The sequence below is a fragment of the Lepidochelys kempii genome, chromosome 3 (assembly GCF_965140285.1).
Source record: "Lepidochelys kempii isolate rLepKem1 chromosome 3, rLepKem1.hap1, whole genome shotgun sequence".
Lineage (NCBI taxonomy): Eukaryota > Metazoa > Chordata > Testudines > Cheloniidae > Lepidochelys > Lepidochelys kempii.
The window spans coordinates 7,422,139-7,449,498 of NC_136382.1; the positions used below are offsets into that span (position 1 = coordinate 7,422,139).

The 27,360-nt window shown below is 46.0% G+C and overlaps 1 protein-coding gene across 18 annotated transcripts in view; it reads right to left on the reverse strand.

Moving 5' to 3' along the window:
• The window catches only part of NCOA1 (nuclear receptor coactivator 1), a 358,642-nt gene that overhangs the window by 7,815 nt on the left and 323,467 nt on the right, over positions 1-27,360 (reverse strand). For 15 of the 18 annotated variants that reach the window (XM_073335594.2, XM_073335589.2, XM_073335591.2 and 12 more), the window contains 5 exons: positions 23,174-23,342; positions 19,108-19,419; positions 18,312-18,413; positions 15,061-15,460; positions 13,572-13,779 (listed from right to left, as the gene is read on the reverse strand). In XM_073335594.2, coding sequence (XP_073191695.1) covers positions 13,572-13,779; positions 15,061-15,460; positions 18,312-18,413; positions 19,108-19,419; positions 23,174-23,342 — 1,191 coding nt within the window. The remainder of the gene's footprint in view (positions 1-13,571; positions 13,780-15,060; positions 15,461-18,311; positions 18,414-19,107; positions 19,420-23,173; positions 23,343-27,360) is intronic. The other 3 variants (XM_073335593.2, XM_073335592.2, XM_073335597.2) reach the window with 1 other exon arrangement.

The following is a 27,360-nucleotide window of genomic DNA, read 5'->3' on the forward strand; positions in this document are numbered from 1 at the left end:
ATTGCTTTCTTCCTTTTAAATCCCACAAGTAAAAGGGCCAAATTCTGCTCTCAGAGGTGTGATGAAGTCACTGGGAGTTGCAAGTACTTTCCTGCAAATGGAACCCTAAAAATACAGCTGTACATTTACAAAAGTCCAAATGGAAAGCATCATGGTGTGATGATTTGAAATCTCGGTCTGGGCGACTTATGAATTCTGGTTGATATGGGTGGAGTTATCACAAAATTGCTGCATCATGGAAAGCCTAGGTCTGTGGGTCCACTCACTGTGGCTTACAAGGCTGGATGCCTATCTCTGCCAGAACAGGGACACTAGGCAATAGGTTAAGGGCTATCAGCACCTGAATAGGTCTTACCTGGGGAGAAAAAAAGAGTAACTGCATCCTAGGGGAAAGCACCTCTCTCCACTTTCCCTCTGCCAGGGTTGGCATTTGGAACAGCAGAAAATCCCCAAATGCTAAACAAAGACACCACAGACAGTGGGTGGGCCAGGGGAAGACCCACAGAGAGACACTTAGGATGTTTGGGAGGCGGCTGGGCAGCCAAGGTCAGAGAAGACTCCACGTTTCAGCCCATAAACCATGCACTGGAACAGAAGGATGCTGGTTGGCCCCTGGCCCCAGCCCAAAGAATGCACTGGAGTAGTGAGGAAACTGAGGCAGGAAAATACATGTAGGATATATTATTTTGTACAGATCTGTGTATTTCCTGGGTTATTAAGTAAAGAGCAAAAATGCTGTAAAACTCTGGGCACAGTGTCTCTGTGTGTTCTATGCTACATGTACCACATGACCCCTTGAAGAGATAAACCAAAAGGCTCACACCTTTGGTGAGATTTTTGGGAGAGAGTGTGCTTAAGCTACTGGGATATCTTGGGGGTCAGTGCTTGACCTGTGGGCCCAAGAAAGATGGGCTGGGCTGGAGCTCCCTTTCCTTAAAGGGATAACAGAGAGTTGATGCCCAGGAAATGTGCCAGAGACGCCAAGAGAAGAAACAGGCCTGCAGCCTGCTGAGATCCAGGGAAGCTTAAAACACGTGAAGGGGTCAGTGTTTGGATCCCCCTCACAACACTCTGGTGGGCCACCAGCAGGGAGGGCCCAACCAGACCTGTGTCTGGTAATCCATGGACATTAGTAACCTTTGTAAGTATCATATAGGATACAAGAAAAACACTTCAGCCAATCACCAGCCAGAAAAATCTAACATCCTCCTTTCACCAAGGATGGTGATGCTGTCAAAAGGTGTCCAATCGCATCACCCCTCATCCCCAAAGAGCCCGACTCATGGTCTCGCTGCCTATGCTCCAGCCCAGTGGGGCCCAGATTCAGCTAAGTTCTCAATGTCATTGACTTTGATGATATGGAAGCACCCGCTTAAGGGCTCTAGGGAATCGAAGAGCCCCATCTCCTCATTCAACTGCCTCCTTAATGCTGCTGCTAACACTAAGTGGCTGGAGAGCAGCAGTTCCCGGACTTGTTACTAAGGCGCCCCGCCAGCCACATTTTGTCTTTTTCGTTGTTGTTGTTTTTTGAGACCCACCATTAGATACATATGTTGGATCATATTAAAGAAGTTCTGTATTAAAATCACAAATGAGTTTGATTCCCCAGAGTTTCAATTCCAGGGTATTACTAATTAAGAGCTCTCTTGGTTTTTGGTACTGTTTCTCTCCCTCTATGTGTGAAACTTGCAAGCTGCTAATTGTGTTAGTACATTCTAAGACAGTCTGTTCTCAAAGCAATTCACAGAGAGAGAGACTCAAAGCAATACTCTAACAACAGAAACAGCACCCAGAGACTCCCCACCCTTTTGTTGTATTAACCATTGTGATTAAAATAGAGATAGAGGATGTATGTGGATGGATGCTTGGTGTGGATAATAACTGAATGATCAGGGAGGTGCCAGCCTAAGAATCCAGTGTCCATCGGCTGAAGAAGGCGTCAAGTGGAAATAACCAGAGGACCCCCCCGGAGGGCAGACTGGAATCCACCCAACAGCCTCAAGGATGGGAGAACCAAAGAACAAGATAACATCTTGGAGCCGTCAGGAATGTGCTATCTGCTGATTGATTCAGCAACAGCATGATGAAGCAATTCCCATAGACTGGCATAGGAAGAAATTCCTATAAAAATAGACTCTAAAAAGTGAGAACTTTGGGGTCTGATTCTGCAAACCAACTTCCAGGAGCATCAGATGAGCATCTGACAAGGCCCTGCTCCCTCCTCATGTCCAGGCCACCTGGCCAGTGGCTTGGCATGAGCAACTCTAAGGCTGGTAACTATGATAACAACCTTGCAGAACCTGTGTGTGTGGGTGTGTATGTGTGTGGGTGTGTGTTTGTATGAATGAATGTGTGAATAAATATGAGATTGAATGGAATGTTATAGCTATAACTAACTGCTTACTATGATTCTTTCTGTATTCACAATAAATGTGGTGTTTTGCCTTTTTTCCCTTTAATAAGATCCTGCTGGTTTTTATTTTATTGGTACAACATTTTGGTGGAGAATTGCGAAAGGGGGAATATTGGTAAAAAACCTCAGTTATTGTAAATATTGGTGTGCACACCGCCAGCTCTAGTGAGCTAGGCATTTCTATTAGGTTAACCAGACCTGCTGGCCTCCGAGAAGGTAGCAGGGGACCTGCTGGCCTCCGAGAAGGTAGCAGGGAAGAACAGGCTAACCGGACCTGCTGGCCTCCGAGAAGGTAGCAGGGAAGAACAGGTTAACCGGACCTGCTGGCCTCCGAGAAGGTAGCAGGGAAGAACAGGTTAACCGGACCTGCTGGCCTCCGAGAAGGTAGCAGGGAAGAACAGGTTAACCGGACCTGCTGGCCTCCGAGAAGGTAGCAGGGAAGAACAGGTTAACCAGACCTGCTGGCCTCCGAGAAGGTAGCAGGGAGAAATAGGTTAACTGGACCTGCTGGCCTCTGGGAGGGTAGCAGGGGACCTGCTGGCCTCCGGGAAGGTAGCAGGGGAAAAACGCATAGATTAAGCTATGATTTCAGAATCTAGGCTGTGTCACTTGCTAAGTAATACCAGCAGTGACAAAGAGATTGAAATATCCATGTTAAGATGTTTAAAAGAAAACAGGGTAAGCCAGTACTAGAGGGAGGAATGGAGTCAGAAGGAACTCCAACCTCACCTTTTGTTAAAGAAATTACACCTTTTAAACAAATCCTTCAAAAATTTGGGCACAGTCCTTGGACTAAACAAGCCCTAGCTGATGTCTGCACTATTTCGGACCTAGAGGATAGATTGGCTCAGTATATCCTCATATACAAACCTTCTAGTGCTGCCAAAAGAGATGCAGCAGCAATTTGGTTGTTGTGGGAGGCATGTAAGGATTCTTCTCTCCGCTTGTCTTCATGTAAAGAGGAAAAGGCACAAATGGAAAAGGGAGCAGACAATTGGAAGGTGCTGGCTACAAATATCCAAAGCCAGCTGAAAATAGTGAAAGAGGCACTCCAGGAATACAAAAAGAGTGAAAAAGTTAACTCTGCAGAGGCTGGAGGGAGGCAGGTAAAGGGGGAGAAGGTCCTATGTACGGCACCCCCAGGCATAATTACAAAGAGAAAAGAGAGTTAAAAAAAAAAAAAAAAAGTTAACTCTGCAGAGGCTGGAGGGAATTAAGCAGTTAAACTTTGTATTTCACCCAAACAACTTTTAACCGAAAATGTTAAAAAGGAAAAGTGTTAGAGCATTCTTGGTTTCTTTGCAGCCATTCTGAAAGAAAAATGGGCCCTTTTCCAAAGGAATGTCTGTAAATTAGCCAGGCAAAAATAAACTATCTGATTAAAATCATTTGACTGGACAATTTAGTCAAATTTGCTAAAAGAACATAAGAGGGTTCTATTGGAACTTAACTGCGTCAAATGTATAAAGGGAATGTAAGATGTAAAAAACAGAGCAGTGTGGAAGGGATGTTGAAGGAAAAGAAAATGTGTATGTATCTGTCTGTGTGTGTGTAAATATGTAAAGTTCTAAGGACCAGTTAGTTTTGTTTTTGTTTTAAATAATGCCACTAAAAATCCATTTGACTCTTTAATTCAAAGTTGCAAAACTGACAGACCTTTTTGCTAGACACAGGTAATTAGTGTTGTTTGGCTTTGGGATTTGGCATTTAACCCTTAAAAGGTAACTCAATGCTTTACAAAATTTAAAATGTTTTTAAGTTGTGGCTGCAGCAGGGCAGTCAAAATCAGGAGAATATATAAAAAAAAAAATTTTGGATTCTTTTTGTTTGTTTTTTGTTTGTTTTTTGTAACAAAATAGCAGATGAGAGTTGTAGTAAAAAAAAAAAAATTAAAAAAGACAGTGCCTCTCTGAAGCAACAGCAGGGGTGAGGTGCACAAAACAAAAAGAAGCAATGTTAGAAACACTGAGTCTTAAAATGGCTCTGAGTAATCAGACTGTCACTTTGATAAAGGTACATGAAAACTCTGTAAGCAAAAAAAGAAATAGTGACACCTTATGTAAAAATGGATCTGGATAATGTTATAGAAGTTAAACTATGGAAGAAATGTGCATTTGCCCCAGAACATGTGCAGGGTATATTGTAGAAGGGGCAAAAGAAATGCAAACATACCATGCTACTTAATTAAAATGCTATTAGGGCTCCAAAGGGAGCCACAATAGGTTGGGTTTTCTTTTTCAGATTGCTGTGTGTTTTGGAAGCAGAAGTTAAAAGTAATCAAAACTCTGGTGAAAGTTGATTGTGTCCCTTTTAAGATAGAGTCTCTGAGCTGCTGATGGCTTTAAATCCAAAAGCAGGAAGTTTCTGTGAAAATGCAAATTACCTAAATGATAAAGGAAGGAAAGAACTAGCAGCACAAAGGAGCTGCAGATAAAGGACATACCTGGTCAGCAAACAAATTGTCTAAATAAAAGGCATGGGATAACAAGATAATTTTAATAAATGTAATGATAATAAGTATCCCTGTAACAACGTATAGTGTGTATGATTTTTGGAAAAATCCTTTAAGGTCGTATGGTAATGATGCTTCTCAGTTATTACCTGTAAATACAACTTAAAGCTTAACACAGCAGGAAAAACATTATAAACTTGGTCTGCTGTATAAGAAGGAAAACTCAGGGATTTAATGACTAAACAGTGGGATAATTTCCCCATAACCCTTAAAAGATAAAAGCCTTTGAAACCTGGCCTGCCTATAGAACAAAAACAGGAAAATATGGGGGCAATTTCTCTGTTTTGCCTGCAATCAGCAAGGGTATTTGTAAAAGAAATATTTTAAGCAATAATCTGCCACCCCAAAAGGGGTAGAAACATGTTCTTTTTGTCTTTCAGAAAATCAGGAAAAGCTGATGCCAGCTGAAAAGCAACCCAATACCATGAATCTACTGTCACAATAGAAATTGTGTTCTGTGTTCTGTGTTCTATGTTTTGTCTTGTGTTTTGTGTTGTTGCTAGCACTGTTGTGTGTTTAAAAAAAAAAAATACTGAAGACCTGCAGGAACTTAAAAATAAATTAAGCTTTCTGTCCCAGCTACAGGACAGCCTGATACAAAAACAAGTACATGCCAATGTAGACTTGGTCCAAATTGGTCTGGGTAACCTAAACGGCCAATGGAATCTTTAGTAATGGCTTAATACTACCACATGGCTTATCGATAAGAAAAAAAAAAATATTAGAAATAGGAAACTACACAGCCATAGCTATGGGATGCACTGAAATGCAGATACTTGCACTAGCTACTTTGGAACACAAAATGTTCTGGGTCATATTGGGAAATATTAAGGGTTTGGTGCATTTGTTAAAACAAAGAAAGAGATCATTGTTTGACACTTATCAATATGAATGGATGCAATATGTTTCCAGTATTGTAAACCAGACTTGTTAATGGGAGAAATTGTTGTCAAAATTGCACACTAACAGTTCCTGGAGGCAAAGGTATTGAAGGTTAACCCACTCCCCATATTACACATGGGATCCTTCTGGCTACCCTGGACCTCGAGCCAGTGGGCTGGGGAGGGAGGGAAGCTATTGGACACTAGAGGTTGTACCGAATGGACTCCTCAAAAGTGGGTGTGCCTCACCTTGCCTGTTGCCCCAGAACCTTGTAGTAAAGATACATCACCAGGATCATGTATGTGGCATGAATTGGAATCACAAACTCAAATTGCCTCACAGTACTTTCTCTTGAATAGGCTACATAGAAAGTGACACTGACGATTATAAATCTTAGTGTCAAAAGGGGGATTATGTTGGATCATATTAAAGAAGTTCTGTATTAAAATCACAAATGAGTTTGATTCCCCAGAGTTTCAATTCCAGGGTATTACTAATTAAGAGCTCTCTTGGTTTTTGGTACTGTTTCTCTCCCTCTATGTGTGAAACTTGCAAGCTGCTAATTGTGTTAGTACATTCTAAGACAGTCTGTTCTCAAAGCAATTCACAGAGAGAGAGACTCAAAGCAATACTCTAACAACAGAAACAGCACCCAGAGACTCCCCACCCTTTTGTTGTATTAACCATTGTGATTAAAATAGAGATAGAGGATGTATGTGGATGGATGCTTGGTGTGGATAATAACTGAATGATCAGGGAGGTGCCAGCCTAAGAATCCAGTGTCCATCGGCTGAAGAAGGCGTCAAGTGGAAATAACCAGAGGACCCCCCCGGAGGGCAGACTGGAATCCACCCAACAGCCTCAAGGATGGGAGAACCAAAGAACAAGATAACATCTTGGAGCCGTCAGGAATGTGCTATCTGCTGATTGATTCAGCAACAGCATGATGAAGCAATTCCCATAGACTGGCATAGGAAGAAATTCCTATAAAAATAGACTCTAAAAAGTGAGAACTTTGGGGTCTGATTCTGCAAACCAACTTCCAGGAGCATCAGATGAGCATCTGACAAGGCCCTGCTCCCTCCTCATGTCCAGGCCACCTGGCCAGTGGCTTGGCATGAGCAACTCTAAGGCTGGTAACTATGATAACAACCTTGCAGAACCTGTGTGTGTGGGTGTGTATGTGTGTGGGTGTGTTTGTATGAATGAATGTGTGAATAAATATGAGATTGAATGGAATGTTATAGCTATAACTAACTGCTTACTATGATTCTTTCTGTATTCACAATAAATGTGGTGTTTTGCCTTTTTTCCCTTTAATAAGATCCTGCTGGTTTTTATTTTATTGGTACAACATTTTACATATACCCTTCCCCCTGGCATCACCCAGAATGGGTTGGAGAGCGAGCCCGCCCTGCATTCACCTCGCAGCAGCGGCTCCTGTCCCGTGGGGCTGGGCCTCGTTCCCAACTCTGGGTGTTGCAACGGGGTCACAACAGCACTCAGGTTTGGCCTGCCTGCCCCTTGGTCATGGCCAAACCTGAGTGGCACTGCAATCCCATGCACCAGGTCACACCAGCACTCACTTGGATTTGTCCCGGAGGAGTGACCAGGCCAAACCTAAGTGGCATTGTGACCATGTGTGCCACATCGTAATGTTTGGAGTAGGGAGCCAGGCCCAACCCTGCAGGACAGGAGCTGCTGCTGGCGGGTGAGTGTGGGGCAGACTCACTCTCCAGCCCTACCCAGGAACCTCTCCTCCACACTGGGGCGGGAGAAGTCTATAGTTGCCTAGGGCCCTGCAACCCACTGGTGGGTCAGGACTGACCATTTGAAAAACAGGTCTATATAGCATTTACGCACACAGCTCATGGGAAATCTGTCAGCAATGACCCCTACAGAAAGGGGGGAAGGAAACAACATGATGCTTGGGCTGGACCTTCATCCAGAGCATCATGGACCTGATCCAAAGCCCATCCAAGTCAGCAGAAGACTTTCCATTGACTTCAGTGCGTGTTAGATTAGATTGTGTCTTCCTACCTCCCCAGACAGCTGTATAGTCTGTGGAAGACCCAAGAGGCAGCTCAGCTCTTGCAAGAGGAGAGAGACTACAATAATAAAATGCCCTGCTCTGGTTGCTAACAGCCATAATCTGTATTGCTTTGCAGCACTCCAACAAACAGCCTCTGAGACTGATTAAATGCCCAAGTGCGGCTGAGCACCGTAATCAATCTGGGCAGCCGTTTATTGCTTCATATATAACAAAGAGATTGAGATTATCCCCTAATTGGAGCAACTGCACTGGAGCCATTCTGCACTGTATCAGCCTGAAACCAAATCAATGAAGCGATTCTTCTGGCTTGGTCAAATTACTGAGCAAATGAAATGAGAAGACAGGCTTGTTTGGAATTCATGGTGGAGAACACAAAAACCATCCGTGACCTTCTAGTTCCATGGACTCCCAGGGTACATCTGGGTTCCGTCTGCCAACTCACTCCAGCCTCTTACCAAAAACACACTTCTCACCCAACACCCACAAAAATCAGCCAACATGTAGAACTGTCAACCATTGTCCCTCCAGATCTTTTTCTGACAGATTAAAGAGCCCTTTCGCATCAGGCACTTCGTGGGGCGGTACCATATTTACAGACTGGGATTAAGCTGCCTCTTCTCTTCCTCTTCAACCAGCTAAATGGATCGAGCTCCTTTAGTCTCTCACTGCAAGGCAAGTTTTCCAGCCTTCGAATCATTTGTATGGCTCTTCTCTGAGCCCTCTTCAATTTCTCAACCTCCTTTTTAACGTAGACACACCAGAAGTGAATACAATGTTCCAGCAGAGATCTCCCCGGTTGCATCCCAAGGTAACATCCCCTCTCTAATCCTGCTCAGTATCCCTGTGAATTGTACCCCTTGATCCCACTCCCTCTCTACTGCTGGTCTTGTTGGGTCATGTCTGAGATTTAGAATGTTGCTCTCTGGAGCAGGGATCACATCTTCCAACGTCTTGTGCTGCTGTAAAATAATAAACAGCAGCAATATGAATTCTACGTTTGTAATAGGGTACTGGGCCTTGGGGTGCACAGGCCCATCCCACTATGGTTCTTGGGCCCTTTAAGAGCAGGGATTTTGGGAAATGCCATTCCACAGGACACACTGAGAACCCAGAGGCCATATGGCCAGGGAACTATCTAAGGGATAGCCTGAGCTCCAGAGAAGGGAGATGAGGGCTGAAGGCTGCTAAGAGTGTTTTGAGTTGCCTGCTCTGTTTCAGAATAAAGCGAGCCCTGAAATAAAGGACATGAAGGGATTTGTTGGAGTTTGTATGTTCCCTGGAATGCATAAACAGGGCAAGATTGAGTAGGAGTAGCGAGGTTATTTTACCTCTGTACTTGGCCCTGGTGCAACTGCTGCTGGAATCCTGTGTCCTGTTCTGGTGCCCACAATTCAAGAAGGATGTTGATAAATTGGAGAGGGGTCAGAGAAGAGCCACGAGAATGATTAAAGGATTAGAAAATGTGCCTTATAGAGATAGACTCAAGGAGCTCAATCTACTTATCTTAATAAGCAAAGTTAAGAGGTGACTTGATTACAATCTATAAATATCTATATGGGGAGCAAATATTTAATAGCAACAGGTTTCAGAGTAGCAGTCGTGTTAGTCTGTATTCGCAAAAAGAAAAGGAGTACTTGTGGCACCTTAGAGACTAACAAATTCATTTGAGCATAAGCTTTCGTGAGCTACAGCTCACTTCATCGGATGCATTCAGTGGAAAAAAAAATGCATCCAACGAAGTGAGTTGTAGCTCACGAAAGCTTATGGTCAAATAAATTTGTTAGTCTCTAAGGTGCCACAAGTCCTCCTTTTATTTAATAATGATTTCTTCAATTTAGCAGAGAAAGGTGTAACATAATCCAATGGCTGGAAGTTGAAGCTAGACAAATTCAGACGGCAAATAAGGCACAATTTTTTTAACAGTGAGTGTAATTAACCATTGGATCAATTTACCAAGAGTTGTAGTGACAATTTTTAAATCCAGATGGGATGTTTTTCTAAAAGCTCTGCACTTGGAATTATTGTGGGGAAGTTCTCTGTCCTGTGGGATAAAGTGGGTCAGACCAGATGATCACAATGATTCCGGCCTTGGAATCTATGAATCCATTAATTTATTTTTAGTTTCACCATTGAAACCCATTTAGTTTCAACATTGTAACCCATTAACCACAAAAGCTAGTGTCTGAGCCACAGCCAACACGAAACACAGCAGTTTAAAAAACCCGAAGGATGGTTCATTTGGATGCTGAAATCTACCTGCTGGAGGATCCTGCTAGCAACCAAAAACCTCAGAGCAGGTGAGAATCCAGTAGGACACATCCTCCTTTCCATCCGTGTGATGGGGAGGGCTACTCCCAGCACTACATTCAGGGTTGAGTCCTGCATGGCCTTCAAGGAACATATAGCAAGAACAAGACACGTGGAAAAAGCCCTACCTGGTCTCTGCTATCTCAGTTCATCAGCTCTGAGCGGTGAACATAAGAATGACCATACTGGGTCAGACCAAAAGTCCATCTAGCTCAGTATCCGGTCTTCTGACAGTGGCCAATGCCAGGTGCCCCAGAGGGAATGAATAGAACAGAGAATCATCAAGTGATCCATCTGTTGCCCATTCCCAGCTTCTGGCAAACACAGGCTAGGGACACCATCCCTGCTGATCCTGGCTAAGAGCCATGGATGGACCTATCCTCCATGAACTTATCTGGTTCTTTTTTTAACCCTGTTATAGCCTTGGCCTTCACAACATCCTCTGGCAAGAAGTTCCACAGGTTGACTGTGCATTGTGTGAAGAAATACTTCCTTTTGTTTGTTTTAAACCTGCTGCCTGTTAATTTCATGTGGTGACCCCGAGTTCTTGTGTAATGAGAAGTGTGAAGTGTCCAGTTTGTATGAGGTGCTGTCACTATCAAAGTCTTTGGTGGGGGAGGCAAGGTTGATGGGAGCCTGGGGCATTGTGTTTCCTGAAGGCAATGGAGGGAGATGGATGATACCTCCCCCCCCAGCAACACCCCCACCCCCCACCATGAGTACTTAAGCTCTTTTATGTAACACAGAGCATCATCGAGCTGCAGTACAGGCATTAGCCCTCCCTACTGCAGACTGTATGCAGGTCAGACCATACAAGACAGAGTTCCTGTTGGTCCTCGCAGGTTTTTATGTTGCCTTCTCAATCTGAGTTTGTGTTATTCTAGACTCAGAACCATGACCAGCCAAAACCAAAACAGGACATTTAGTAATTTACAGGCACTTCTAGGGGGCTTGCCACTGCAATATCTGAAGTGCATCAGGAAAATAGGACAGAGAAGGGAAAACCGCACATTTAAACACTGTAGTGAAACATGGTCATGTTCCCCATGTGTTTTATAGCATGACCTCCTTTTGCCTGTGTGATCAGAGATAAACTTGTTATAACCATCTTTTAGCCTGGTTATCCACCCATGTTTCATGGAGGAATTTCTGTCCACATGGGCCAGAACACCACAATGCAGATGGGCCACAACCACACTTCCAAACTGTGTTTAGAAATGGTTATTTCTGTAGTGTAGATGGGGGAAAGAAGCTATGAGAAATATACCCTACACCAGGCACAAATACACTGATTCACAGACTACGTCTACCTGGGGATTTGCACAGTTCAGCAACTGGTGGCCAGTAGTCAGTACAACTAAAGTGCAGGTGAGCAAGCTAAGCCACGATTGGAGTTTAACTCTGTTTCAAGCAGGGAGAAGCAGAACTGGTGTGTATCCTGGCTTTCCCTGTCTATACTTGGGGTTTGCACTGGCACAGCTATGTCAACTGCTCTACCAATGGCTGAATGGCTAGAAGAGAGACAGCCACAGAAAACAAATGTCCTGTTCAAACACCTGATTCTGTTACCCAGTGGCTGGCCACTTAGCCAGTCTAAAACATTCTGATCACATAAGGTGCCCAATGCCTTGCTAGCCAAGCATCATTAGTGCATAATGGCAAACCTCTACTGGATTAAAAAATGTCCAATTCCAAGATGTAATAAAAACCAGGGAATATAAAAAGCCATTCAATGAGGAACAGACCTTGCTTTCTTCCTCAGAACTTCTAGGAATCCTAAAATACAGTTTAGAAGCACAGGGACTCTAGAAATTAGAAACACAGCTGACAACAAAGGCACTGCAGAGAAACCTAGTGGGACAAAGTTCAAACAGCCTTGAAGACAAAAATGACTCCCACAGAAACATGGGCAACTGCTTTGCAGACTAGAGCTCCCTTCCACGGCATGCACGGTACTGTGGGAGTCTTGGAAATATTGCCCCAGTTTATACTGTACCAAGCGTTTATCCAGTCTGATAAGTCTGGCTGAGGATAGGGCATGAAAAACAATGGTGACAAGAAAGGACAGTATTAAAGAAGTCCTAGCTGGACTATGGTGTTGCTCAGAAATGAAGTAAAGGCCTAGTCTGTAGAGTGCGAGGCACAGTGCAGTACTTCACTCTAATTCCCCTCCTGACAGTCTGAGCCATCCCTTTTCCTGTTCTGGAGACTGACACAACTTTCCATCCAAGGGCAAGTCAGAACAATGCTGCACGGAACAAAGCAGCCCTTGCACCAGAATTAGCACAGCTACTGTATGCTGGAGCTGTTAGTCCAGTGAAAGGGCAGCCCCTTCCAAAGGGATGTGGCCAAGTTGCAAAGTCAGTGCATACGCTAGCAGCTTTTCACCGGGGGAGATCTGCGGCCAAAGCCTTGCTAAGACAATAGGAATAGGAGCTGATGCTTTCTTACACTAGTCAACTTTTGTCATGGATTGGCCAATCTCTGCTCAAAGATGCCCAGCACCAAAGTAGCGGGCAGGACTGAGGTGTATTTGGCAGAATTACTACTAGCACAGGTCCTTTGCTTTCATGAAGACTTAATTACATCATTTTTTAAATTAAAGCAAAAGAATTGCTCTGTGGGCTACTGGATGTGTGTGCTCATTTAGAAAACCAATTTGCTGTGGGCTTCTGGCAATCTGACGATCCAAGGGCAAAATACAAACAAAGGAGTCTAAGGAGAAGCTCATGGTGTGTAAATGCTGACTGAGATTAGCACTGGTCTCCATCTACTCTTGCAGGCCCCATCACTGTGGGAGGAGACAGCCTGTGTTAAGTATCTATAAAGCATCTATCACCATGGTGATACCACCATCATCTTGGTGGTATCTCCTCGACCTGTATCTCAGCACACCCAAGCACCAGCATGGATTACTCACTCAGAAACTGGAGAGAGCTCACTGCTTTTATAAGCAAGCCAATGATCTGTTTTTTTACAAGGTAATTATACAGTTAAAGTTCAGGGCTGGATGAATGTTCTACAGGGAACTCAACATGCTAACCCGCAGGGTGAGTGGTTAGGGGATGGGTTGGTGTATGACACTGGCTTAGTGCATGTGTGACCATGTCTCCCCCTAGTGTCTGGGCCCAGCGACCAGCGCAACCTACTACGAACTCACAGCTAAAGGAGCTCTGCTGTGGAAGAAGCCTGTGATTTTGGTGCTGAAGGTGCCAGGTTCGATCCCCTTGACGACTGTGATGTCAACATCCAGAGAGCCATGTTTTGTTACCCTTGGTCCCCTGCTTCCAGACCAGCTGGGGGCAGGAGCACAGACCTCAGCAGTTATTGCTCCTGGAGTAGGGAAGGCGGGATGATAGCCTACCATCTGCGTGTACATTACTCTGACCTTAGGTTAGACTTACTTATTATTCCCCATTGTTCCTTGCTGCCAAGTCTTCATGTCTGGGGACGGGTACCCAGGGGTCGATGGAGCTGGCTGGAGCATGGGGCTCTGCGAAGGAGGGATCTGCGGCGACACCAGAGGGCTGCTGGGGCTGAGCGATGGAGCGAATGCAGGCTCACTTTGCTGACCCATACCTGGGAACAACACACAGGCCGCTTCACTGCAAGCTGTGCAGACGACCACGCCATTACTTAATAAGCTTGTTCTTAATCCCTTGGGACCAGAGTCTGCCACCTTTGCTCACGCAGAGTATTACCTTACTCCTCCAGTGGTGTCTTGTGAGGATTTCCCCTCTTTTGCAGGTGCTGGAGTTAAATTTGAAGCTTCAGCCTGGACTTTTGATCTTAGGCCTCCCCCCTCCCCTTTCTTTTGGTTGCTATTTGTATTACCCGAATACAGCATTTTGTAGCCAAATGGTGGGGGGGAAACCCGGAAGTTGCTTGCTGTAAACAGAGGGTAGTATTCCAGAACACAACTGCCGGGAGAAGGAGCTGAAGTAACTGTACTGGAGAACAAGACAATGTGATTGTTGACTTGCAAGACTATTTTAGTTGGTTTCCAAAGCCGTGATAGCTGTGGGGTAATTGTCTCTCTTGATTAATTATAGAAACCAGATCTCCCTTGCCAGATTCAAACTGAATTCTTTTTACATTATGGAAAAGTGCTGCTTAAGTGTAAAACCATGTGGAGCAGGTGCAGTACGAAGATGTCCATCTGCAGCCAATTCTGGACAAACTCACTGATTTAATCTGAGCCACCCACATAATCTATACACAGGAAATAACCTCCATCTGCAGCTGATTTCCGATACCTCATCAGAGCATGCACAAGGGTTTGGCCTTTTTCAGACATTTAGCTTCTGAATGTAAATTTAAAGTAGTTTAATTAAAATGGCCACTCTGAATTTTTCTCTCTCTTTTTTAAAAGGGAAATACAATTATTTACCTAAATGGTGTCAACTTCTAGAGATCTCTACTTTGTCTGAGGGGTACATTTGGAACACGGAGCCAGAAGAATGGGGTACCTTCCCAGAACTTGCAATAAGCGCGCTGAGATCCTCAAGTGAATGGCACTAATGAAATGCAAAGGCAGCGCGGTCTAGTGGATGCAGAGCTGGACTGGCAGTCAGAAGAACTGGGCTGCAAACCCAGCTTCGCTCTGTGCCTCAGTTTCCCCATGTATAAATTGGGCATGATGATTCCTACCCACCTTTGTAAAGCTCTTGGAGATCAGCGAATGAAAAGCACTGTGTAATTCTGACCTGATCTGGATTTCCTCCACTTGGGGCTAAGGGGTACACATGGAAGTCATTTCGTTGGCCGTGCAGTATCTTTGTTTACTTGCATCGTTTGTTGCCCCCACTCATACCGCCACATACTTAAAGCATCACCTGATGAAGCAGACACTGAACGCAGACTCCACTTTAAGGGGCACAGCCGAAGACGTACCTGACCCAGAGTACTGGAAGATGTTCTGCTGCATGGGAGGGGTCATCCCGGCACCAAACTGCCCTCCAACGTTCCCCATCATCCCTCTGTTCACCAGGCTGTTGCGACTGGCCAGTGCTGCCTCAGGGTTCGATGCCAGCTGCGAAAAGGGGCTGGTGGAGGTGGGAGGGTTTCCTGGATTCGTACCGTAGTTGGGGGGATAGGGAAACTGCTGTGGGGGTGCCTGGGGGAGGCGAGCGGCCCCCATCTGCACTGGGAGTCCAGCTGAGGGAGGAAGGTTGTTCCCGAAGCTCTGCTGTCTCATCGATATGGCTCGCTGCTGCATTAGCTGCCTCTGCCGATGCTGCTGGCTGTACAGCTCTCGTTGGCGCTGGGCCAGCATCTGTGCATTCAGAGGTGGCTGCAGAGGAGGAGGTAGATGTGACCGTTATGATAACTCTGCCCCCTGTCAGGGTAATTGTACTGTACGGGGGATGGACAAATGACCTTTCTGGCTGCCTGTGGTGTCAATCATCATTTGCAAGGAAAGCTAAAAATCCCAAAGAGCAGTTGAGGAAGCTCTGTAAATCTGCCAGTTTGTGTAGATCAAAGGCAGAGCAGATTGGAAATATTAAAGAGCTGCCTCTGTACATGCTCATTCCTGTAACTGAATGGAAAGTCTCGTATGCTCACCTCATAAAAGCTTGAAAGACTCTGGAGAGTTGGGATTCGGAACACATGTTCTCAGCCTGGCTATGAACAGGAAGCCTTTGCAAGGGGCTCCCCATCTGTGGGGGCAGCTACTGGCAAAAATTTCAGCTTTGTGTCATTTCATGCAGCTGCTAACGAGAAAAACGCCTGTCCAAAAACCACCATTTGTTGCTTCAGATCCCGCCCTGCTACCACAACCTTGCCTTTAACAACAGTTGTTGCTGGACTCTCTCAGCACAATCACTCACTTCATACTGCTCCCTGCACACTGAGCAGTCTGCCTCTTCCCGCCATCTTGATCTCCCCTCCAGATTCCCTTTCCTTGTGCCTACCCGCCCCCTAGCCACCTGTCCCTGCTTAGTTGGCACCGTAATCCTGTCTTGCTCGTATCACTATATAATCGTTACAAATGACATTTTAAAAGCCCGTGGTACTCAGGGGTGAAACTGGGGGAAGAAAGGTGGTGGCTCTCTTCCAAGCTCTGCCCACAGGAGTCACCAGACTGGAGCACCCCTCACTGCAACGTCTGTCAGCACCTGCAGAACTAGAACCTGGGACTATGGAGATTCTGGGCTCCCAAAGCTTCATCACCACCAGGAGCTCAGGCCAGGTTTCTGTTGGGGGACCCTGTGAAGCTAGACACTGCAGGAAGGAGCACTCAGCGGAGCCTGAGTGGGAGCCCTGCAGCTCACTGATTGGCGCACGCCAGTATATAAACCAGGAAGCCATTACAGGGGCTGGCTGAGCAAGGACACAAACTGCCTGCTTGCTTCTGCGCTAGACCTCGCCTTACTGTGAACCTTACACTCTAGTTCCTGTCCCCAGTTCCGTCCCCGCTCCGCTGCTTGGCTCTTTTCTGTAACCTGATGCCTGACCCAGCTCGACCCCAACGCCACTACACGTCTCCTGATGGCAACTCGATAACTAACCAGTGTCCCACCGGCCACACACGACCCAGCCCAGACGGAGTCTGCAGTTGTTCAGTATGATCGTGTTTGCTCTCTGGACTCTACCAGCTCAAAGGGCTCAGTCACTTGGGCTTTAATGTCAAGCTCTGTCCTCAACCTTTTTCTTTGAGTTTTCTCCGTTTAGGGTTTTTCAGCTCTCCTGGGCAGGAACCTATCTTCCTAGCAGCCTATGATGCGCCAGGTGCACACGTTATACGGATGTGCCGTACTAGACTGGCAGTGACCAAAGCAACTGTTGCCATAGACCATTTCCCTTAGCCTACTTTACAAAGTGCATGCTTAGTGAGCCAGGCAGTGTCGCCTAGTAGACAGAGCACTGGAAAAAAACAGGAGACTTGGGCTCTATTCCCAGCTCTGGCACTGACCTGCCCTATGACATTGGGCAAGTCCCCTCACCTTTCTGCCTCTCCGATTCCTACCCCCGCCCCCGTTGGTCTTGTCTATTTAGACTGTAAGCGCTCTAGAGCAGGGGCTGTGTGTTTCTCTGTGTGTGTACAGCTCCTGGCACAACATGGTTTCTTGCCACCACTATAATAATGATAGCAGTGAGAAATGTGACAACTCCTTTGCAGAGCATGCTATTTTCAAACTATTCATAACTTGTTCCAATCAAACCCCATTTTCACAGAGAGACTTGAAGGCGCTTCTTGTCAGTGAAGGCTAGTTCCATGCCATAGTTCAATTCTCTAACCCAGCTATTTTGACTGTAGGGCTGTTCAAAACCATCTCTTTTAAGAATTTTCTGTAAGTTATGGGTTTGTTTCCCAAATGGCTGAACTAGATTTGCTCAAAGTTAATAAAATATCACGGTGGAAAATTTCAGCCCAGAAGAGAAAGTCTGAGAAAGTTAGCAGCAGCTGAAAACAAAGCATTACAATGGAAACTATTACAAAACTATAGTTTTGTCTGCAGCTATAGTGCCTGAGAGAATATCAAAGATGTCCAAAACTCATCAAAACAGTTTGGAGTCAGTAATGGTTTGGGGGTGGCAAGATAGCACCAATAAAAACCCGCCATATGGAACAAAGTTACCAGAACATGGCTACACCTTCCACCTTCTTTTCCCCTTATACCGAGCAGATATTTGATCCCACTTTACTGAAAGTGGGATAGAACTCCTGGACCTGGGGCTTTGCAGGATCATTACAAAAGATTCACTAGAGATTCAACTGTACGTGAATGTCATCAGTTACGAAGGGACCCCTCTCAATTAAAGTCCAAGCCAGTACCACTCATGTCCAAGCAGCAATAGAGAATTTCCAGGTGGAAATGCTGTATGGAGGCTGAAGATAATATCCGCAATCAGCTACACAGAAAATTCATTTGGGGCCGAATTCTACTATTGAGTAGTACCTCACTCTGCAATTAGAATCATAGAATATCAGGGTTGGAAGGGACTCAGGAAGTCATCTAGTCCAAACCCCTGCTCAAAGCAGGACCAATTCCCAACTAAATCATCCCACCCCAAATTAGTCTCACTGTAATAGACTGAGTTTATTGCTGCTTACAAATCAATGGTGTAGGCCCTTAGTGATAAAGTACTAATTTCCGCTGGACTGATAAGGGTGTCAACATGTGGCTTCCTACCATTACCTGAGGCGTAATCTGTGGCTGCATGCCTGCCCTCATACTGATGCCGACCGGAGAATTTGCTGCAAACTGGTTCAGGATCGCCTGCCGATTTTGGTGTATCAGCTGGAGAGGAGGAAATCAGAAAGACCTTGCAGCTCTACACCAGTTTTGTCAGGTACAGAACATCTACAGACCCACCAACGGCAACTGGCTTCCAGCAGCATTTTTCCTCCCTACTGAGAAGCAGATAATTCATTTAAAGGGACTCTGACTAGTTTCCCCACAATTTCTTCTAACTGCACAATGGCAACAGAGCACTTTTCCATTAAGCTGGTTTCCTTTACGTCAGTGGTCCTCAACCTTTCTTTTGGAAATAGCGTATTGCTATTCCCAGAAGACTGTGGCGGGCGCCCGACACCCCGCTGCCGAAATGTGGCGGCAGGAAGAAGCGCTGCCGCCGAAATGCCACCGAGAAATGGTGACGCTTCTCAGCGGCATTTTGGTGGCAGGGTGTCCTGCGGGCGCACAAAATGCCCCGGTGGGCACCATGGTGCCCGTGGGCACCGCGTTGGGGACCTCTGCTTTACGTTATTCTTGGCGCACATCCTTCTGCTGCTCTATTACAGTGGGGCATCCTAATGACAGAGCTTGTGGGATGGGCTGGCCCCATATAAGGAGAAGTGCTGCGCAAAACCCAGCGTGTGGCAGTTTACAGACTTCTGTAAACCGCACAGCACATCTGGAGGGAAGAGGTTGAGTGCTGGGCAGCTCTAGCTGAGAGCTCTGGATTCCCCACAGAACCAAAGTGAATAGTCACCTGCTGCTGCCCTTGTAGCCGCTGCTGCAGCTGAAGTCTCAGCTGGTTGGGGGCTGTCGGTGGCCTGTTTAGAATCTGCCGTGGCTGCATTCCCATGTTGGTGGGGAAAGCCCCTCGGGGCGATGGTACCTGAACCGGCATGGGCCCGAAAGAAGGTTTCTGCCTGACCATGCCTTGGAAAGGGCTGGGGAGATTAGCAGTAGAAGCAGAAGAATAAGGCTGGGGGTACAGGCCAGGCTTCTGATCCATTAGAAGAGACGGTGTCGCTTGCTGTGGCTGGAATCTGTCAGTCAGCACTTCCAGGCTGCCTCCCTGTTTAAAAAGGGGGACAAAAGTGAGACCCCTTCTTAGCTGACAAAAATCCCAGCAGAGTTTCTAACACACAAAGCAACAGCCATGTGTTCCACATCTCACAGAAGGTAGCAAACCCCAACTCAAAGGGCCCTTCACTTTTCAGGCTCCTTGAGCACAGGCCAGAAGGGACTGCTCCTGGCCCTGGCATTCACTGCTCTGGTACAGCCGGCCACAGTGCAGCCCGCTTGAGTCTAGTCATTGGGAATGTTCCAAAAAGCAACTGCAGGGAGAACAATTAATACCTCACTCCTCAGGGCCAGAGGCCTTAAAAACCTTCACAAAGAAAAGGGTTTTTTGCGTGGCCATGAACAAAGGCCACAATTTTCAGAAGGGCTCAAAACACACAGTTGGCTCCAGATTTTCCAGGGCACTCAAGGGGAAGGGAGGAAGGGGCAAGAGATTCTTTGCTGTTCTCAGGAGTGGTGATGGGGAGATGACTCTCCATGGTTTGCAATAGGAGCTGAGCTGTTCGGAAAATCTAGCCATTTATTTAGGTGCCTAAAGGGGGGCACCCATCTTTGGCTGTGCTGTGACAGTGGAAGAATCAATTCAAGGCCAGGGGAACAGCATGGTATCTCCTACATTACCCTCCTATTGCAGTCTGTAAAGGGGAGGTGGCCAGGGGAAATAGGTTGCAGCTGGGGCTTCCCTGTGCCCCAGCAATCCCCGGCCATCATGATAGCCCTAGAAACCTTTGACAGCTGGAGTAATAGCCTTCAAGCTGCTTTCAGTTACACAGGGTGACCAGAGCAATGCACAGTCAGATCTGGATCACAGGAGCATGCCGTCCTGAGCTGTACCGTGGGCTCCTCAGCTCCAGTCCGGGATTGGGGTCAGTATTTGCAAGTAAGCTGAATCAGACCACTCTGAGGAAGCTTACACAGGGGAAATAGGAGACACACTGTTCTGCGTTAGCTTTACTCCAGGTAGAGCAAAATAATATGAACCTAGCAGAGAGTAAACTTACTAAGCTTGTGGCATTGAGTTCCACAAGTTAACTATGTGCTATGTAAAAAAACCATCTTTCACTCAATGGGAGAGGTAAATTCCACAGTGGAGAACAGCTCACTGAAAATATCCTGATTTCAGCCCCTCCTCATTAAACTGGGGGGTAGGTTAACTCGAGCACTTCACCTGACCACAAATCCCTGTCTGATGCTGCAGCAGAAAGGTGGTCTTGGACATAATCAGTTACCAGATTAGGAGCCCTATCCCATCAAGTGCTTGAAATCAATCAGCAACCTTCAGCATCAGGTCTGAGTCAGGGGAAATGAACTCAGAGGTTTTGCTACTCTCTAGAGGTATGTCTTCCCTGCAGAGTTAACTCAGGTGATCGGTGCCTGGGTGTGAACAGCCACTGCGTGTGCAATATCATGCCTGAATTAGTGCACCCTGGCCGCTGCGGCATGTACCTGCGTGTGTCACTAGGAGATCTGGGAGGAATCTCATGGCTCCTTGTGCTGCAGTAAGCTGAGCCACTCCATGATTCTTTCCTAGTGAATTGTGGAAGACCTTGTCTGTCATTCTAGAGCAGGAATTATGGGAAGGCGCAGCAGGACTGTACCCTCCCTGCAAAGTAGGTAGGTGACCAGCCTGAGAGAAAGCGGCACTGAGGCTCCAGACCCCGCCGTGCCAGCTAGCTCAGGCTGAAAGCACCACTAAACTCAGCTGAGAAGGTTTTGTTGGTGGAGAGGAGGTGGACTAAGGTAACTCTACAGTGAAGACATACCTTAAGGCTTAAGACATACCTTTGAGTTGGTTCCAGGTGGGTCTGAAATACTTGGGCCTAATTATAAACAACTTGAAAGTAAGAGTAAGGGTAGTCTGTACAACATATCCAAGGAAATACAAACTGGTTTAGGAGGATGGGATACATTTCAATTATGTATCCGAGGGGGAAACTATCAAAATGAACTTCTTCCCAAAGGTGCCTGAATTCTGAATGCTGTCCCCATAAATATTTATGTCCAGTACATATTTTATAGCATTACATAAGTTATTACAAAGATTCATCTGGAGCCATGGAAAAAGCCCAAGATTAATATTCAAGAAACGATCCTTGGATGGGAGTAAAGTTGGATTTCAATTCCAAACATGAGACGATGCTCCGAGCCATAGACTATTAGACAGGGAATTTGCTGGCTCAAGAGGGAAGATGATTGGCATTCTCACACAACTCTGGGCCCCAGGCTCAGTGTTCCAAGGCATCTTACTTCAGTATTTGAGAGAGAAAGTCAAATGCCTAGTACCCTCCCTAAGAACAACACTGAAAGTTGGCTGGTGTGGTTATGGCTGTTAGGTGGCTTGTATGAAATGAGTTTGGTAGATCGTGATCTGGGTCCTGGTGGATAGGAGACCATGGCACAAAAACCACCCTGCCACAACTGGCATCTTTACCGGCAGCCTCAGCAGAGGAATCAGCGACTGAATGAGCCAGGGAGACTGAACTCCCCCTCTCAGACCTACATTTTTAAAAGTGGCTAGTGACTTTGATGCCCAAGTTGATTTTTGATGCCTTAAAAGGGGCCTGCTATTGAGAGGGCAGATACTTGGCATTTTCTGAAAAACAACTCTACTACAAGGTGTCTCAGATTAGTCACCTAAGAACATCTAGACTTGTCTCTAGATTAAAGCTGCAGCATAGCAATGGGACGATATAAAGAAGTTGCAGTGCTATTCTGTAGTTATTCTAGAGGGGGCTCAACAGAAGAAGCCCCCTTCAGTTCAGTGATAAAGAAGCAGGCCTTGGAAGAGGAGAGGAATTCACTCTCCAGGGCTCCCTTTCTAGGTCCATTCCAAGAGCACTAAAATTAATGACAGATTTTTGGTTCTAATAATTTTTTTGGAAACAAACACGTACGAGTGTAAGTATTGTCTGAACTGGAAAAATAAATTATAAAAATAGTTGCAAACTATTTCATTACTTGCATGTCTCTGTTCTTTATATCTTTCCTATGATCAGGATTTCTTCAAGCAGTGCTGTTCTTCATTATTTATGAAAACCCAGCATATTCTTAGAGGCCCAGACCCTGCCATTGGGTCTGCGTGCACCCAGGCTGAACCCCATTGGGGTTTACGGGATTAAGTTCTGTTTGCGCAGCTCCGAGGCAGGATCTGGGCCACATAAGGCCAATGTTTGGTGGGGGTGGGTGGTGGGTGGGGACAAACTCATCAGCTTGCGGTTAAATTGGAGACAGGGGTTGCTGCAATGAAAGCCAGGCTTGGTGGTAAAGGCTGTGCATTTTTGTACCAGCAAGGCCATTAAGCATATATTATGCAGCATAATTAAGGCTCAGGAATCTCTACTTGTGAGATTCCAGCTGGAGTTCTCTTCTGCACTCTAACCCCAAAGTAAGATGGTGAGGCAGAAAAGTCTGCCAACTCTCCCCACTTCCCACTGCATGAGCCATTCAAGGATAAATACATTCAGCCGCCTCTGAGAGGCTGACGTTTCCCACGTTTTAAAGGCAGGGGGGCACAATATTGTATTTCATGGGGATATTTTCCAACTTTTTGGTAGAGCGCACTGGAAAATGCCATGGTATTAAGTATCCTCTTTGAACCTAATGTACTTTTTTGTTCCCATCCACATCTGGCAAGCAAGCACCAGATGTTGGAAGCCCTCCTTTGCACCCATTATCAGGCCTAAGCATTTGGCAACATACACAGTCCTCTATCAGCCCCAGCACCCCCCAAGTACATCGCTTGCTACCTGGACCAATTTGTCAATCCCAAGAGCTCGGTCCAATTCCGCCAACTCCGTTTCATCTTTGCCACTCAGGAAGGACACAAGCTGCTCGAGCAGGGCTTTCTCATCATTCCGGCCCTCCGGCGTGGTGGGAGGGCATAGGAGTTCGTCCAGCTGGGAAGTGATGCACTGGCTGTACGGACGACAAAGTTAACAGACATTAAGTGCAGAAAACAGCTCTGCATTTCAGCTGTAAGGACCCCAAGTGGAAGAACTGCTTCTGTGGGGTTCCTCCCACTGACATGCTCACTTGCCTAACTGGTTCTGAGTCCATGCAACAACTCACTCTGATCTAGCAAGCAAACCCAAAGTGATGTCTGGAATGCACCGAGGGTGAACTTCACCCCTGCACAAGGTTTAGGCACCACTTCAGACTATTGCTGGACCTGTGTGCAGGGTTGAGTTTCAGAGCCTCGACAAGATTCTTATCAAACCTTCCTGATTTTTCCAGGTTTTGTGCCTGCAAATATCCCACTAGCTGGGAAAGACAGCGGGTTTTCAGTACAGAGAATCTTTTGAAAACACCAAGCCAGAGAGGTTTGGGAAAAGTTAGAACAGCTGACACTAAAGCCCCTGAAGGCAAAGGGAACCATTTAGGCACAAAAATAAGAAGCCTGAAGAACTCTCCCCCTTGATATTCTTGGGGACAAGGTTAATATGTAATGAGAGATGTTCCAATGACGTGACTGATTGGCGTCGATGGGATTTGCTGGGCCTGACACAATGAAGGGAGCTATGGCACATCACACTGCTAGAAAAGCACAAAGGAGAGAACTTAAACATGTCAGTGGTTTCCAAGGAGCAGACCTGTTTATCCTCTTAGCTCCAGATGAGGACCAGATGTACAGTAAGTAACTGAAACTAATCTGATCAGGAACACTGCAGCCAATACACATAGTTTAATCCTGGAAAAGAAATATAAGGCACTGGAATTTCTTAGACTGCAGTACAGGAGCAGAGGAAGAAGGGGAGGGAGAGGTGAAGAACGGGGCTTGCTTCAGTTTACAACAAAGATTCCTGCTGCTTGTAGCTTCATATCAAACCAAATTTGTGTGTGTTAAAGCTGCAGCTACACATCTAGCTGTACTGGCTCCTGTACACACACACACACACACCATCGGTCCATAGGAGGGGCATCAAATTCAGAGGAAAGGGATGGATTCCAGGTTAAATTGTGGGCTGGAGGTTAGCAGAGCGCCCTTGATCCACATCAGAGACCCCAATGATATCAGTGGAAGGTTCACTCAGACATCCAGCAAACAACGCGGCCGTTACTAGTAACAAGCCTGTGATTTATTCCTGTATTTCTTTCTCTGTGGCAACTCCCAATTGGCACCTATCGAGAGTTTCACTCCCATCCCGACCCCATTCTACACACTAGAACGGTCAGTAAATGTTGAGGTTGCAGTGACGTCATTGGTCTCAGTGCTGATGCTCCAACCGGATTAGCACGAGAAGGGAGTTCACCCCTCTAACTCACTGTTGCTCCATGCAGACATCATGATGTCTCTTACGCGTGGTTCATGTTTGGAAAGTTCCCTCTTCCGCCAGGAGGACTAGAAACTTCTTTTTTTTTTTTTAAATTGAAGCTTAGATTCTGCCCAATTGGCGTATGCCATGTGGGTCACACAAATACATCATGTAGGCCAGATCCGCCCTGCAGGCGGTATGTCTGACACCGCTGCACTATGGCTTATATGCAATACAGTAGTGCTCCAAGGCCCCTACTGACCTCAGGGCTCCCTTGGGCTAGGACTGCACAAACGCAGAGAGAGAGAGAGGGGCAGTCCCTGCCCTGAAGAGCTTACAGCCTAAAGAGACAAAGAAAGGGAGGAGTAGTATCCCCATCTCAGACGGGACAGAGACAGAAATAATAAGAGACTCACTCAAGGTCACTCAGGGAGTCTGGGAACTGAATCTGGAACTCCAAACTCCCAGCCTGGTGCCTTAACTACAGCACCAGTGTTCTTCTTTACACAGCCTGCTCGTTATGCCCCTGGGTTGATATGCTATTTTACTTCTTGCAGGTCATCTCTTAAAGGGATTTCTGTGTGTGGCAACACAAACGCAAAGCCCTATGCTAACGGGACTATTATTCCTCAGAAAAATCACAGGTCCCAGACACATTTCTAACAAGCTGCTGATATGTTCCAGCAAAATGGTTCACGGGAAACAATCCAGCCAGGAACAGAACCCCCTTAGCCTCCCTATGTCTTCCTCGTGTGTACAGAAGAGCACAGAAAGAAACCCCAAGTCTTCTAAAGACATGCAGCTCAGAGTGACCACAAATTGCTACACATCTATCCAGAGACCCACCAGCTTTGTAATGTGAACAGAGCAACTCTGTCACACTCTAGTTAACATGTATCTTGCAGCAGAGCAAGGCTTACATCCCTCGCGGGAACGCTCTGTTCATAACAAACATAACCATATACGCTTTACATATGAAGTTCAATTTGAGTTTTAATATGGCCTGTCAAATTGAAAACTGGAGCATGCGGCCAGTAACCTGTAATCAGATTCTGTCACACACCGCTCCAGCAGTTTAAGAGCCTCTACACAGACATTTGATTTTATTTAAAGCTCTGCTGAGGGCTGGAGTGAGACCTTTGGGGTTTTTTGGTCCAGAAAAGCCCTCTGGACTAGGCGAAAGGCTCACCACTTTGCCTCTGGTGGCCATTGTTTACAATTATTGGGATCTTCTTCCCAATCAATGTCACGGCTATCTTATTAGCAATGGCAAAATTCCCACCCTTGTCACCTCAATGGCTTAAACACAAGACCGCAGTTTGCCTACTCTCCACGATTCCCGGTGCTGCTGCTTTCACATACAAAGAGGCAGTGTCACATTTACTCCTAACGTTGCTGGAAGCCATTTCACCTCCGCTTCCTTCCCCCTGTAAGGCACCCATCCCCTTGGTATTTGGGCATCAGATGTAGCATGCGTGACAGACAGGCTCTCTCTAGTCCCCTGGTTAGCTTTGTGAGTTTACATATAATGAAATTTTTAATAAGTACTTTTATTTTATTTATGGCCATTGCTCCTGGGGAAAGGCCTCATTGAAACTATTTTGTTCTGTCCTAATTCTATTCCAACAGCTCCACCTTATTGCTTAATGTTCTGTTCTCCTTCAGGAGCACAGCTGGTCATTTAGCAGACTGTTTACCTCCCCATCACAAGCCTTGCTGTAGTCACCGCTGAGGAAGCCCAACTGCAGCTATTTTAATAGCTAAATGGAAAACCCTATTCAGAGGTTTTTCCTCAAGCAGAATTGTACAGTACCTTCCTTCTGCCTCAATTCAGGTCAAAGAAAAGTTTCTGCCTGCAGAGTTTTTGCAACCTTATAACTATACCACTAGGTGGCAGTAGCTTAAATTAATGGACTATGGACTATCCTTCATTATTTGGAAAAAATCTTTGTCCCTCACACTGTCTTAATAATGATTTCAGCGTATCTGGTCTGTGAGACACCTTTCATCATTGACAGTGCACTAATATTATTCGTACTGACACAGGGTGAAGTTCACCCTTGTGAAAAGGGCCAGCACAAAGCCTGTGCCTCAGAGATGTTCTGACTGTGCTGGCTGGCCCTTCCATACAGGTGTGAATTTCACCGTTGTGCTGTTGTATCTCCTCCAGTCTTAACTAGCTATGGTGAAAACATTCCTCTCCCTCGACTCTCAGCCAAGTGCATCAGACTAGAGAATATCAGGACATCTTATTATGGCCAACATTTGAGTTGTCTGATCACTTAACAAACCTCATGTAAGTTTAACTTCAATGGGTATGCCTTTCACAGCCAGTGAAAGCAAGTCTCGGAGCCTAGTTTGACAGACGGGCTCATGCTACGGCATTAAAATTAGCTGAAGCCTAAGGAGGTGGGTGGGCGGGCTTCATAGCCCAACCTTCAGCCTGAGCCCAAACCTCTACATTGCTATTTTTAGTGCAAATCTCAGACTGTCTACCTGGGCTTTGACACTCATGGCCATGGGTTGACACTCGCTGTGTGGATGTGCCCATAGGGACCTTTACTCAAGGGTGGGCACAGCAATCTCTATCCACAGATCTACAACAAACGGTAAGCCTACTAAAAATATACCATAAGAGGCTAGAGGAGGGTGGGGTAGTGGGAAGGCAGATTATCCAAACC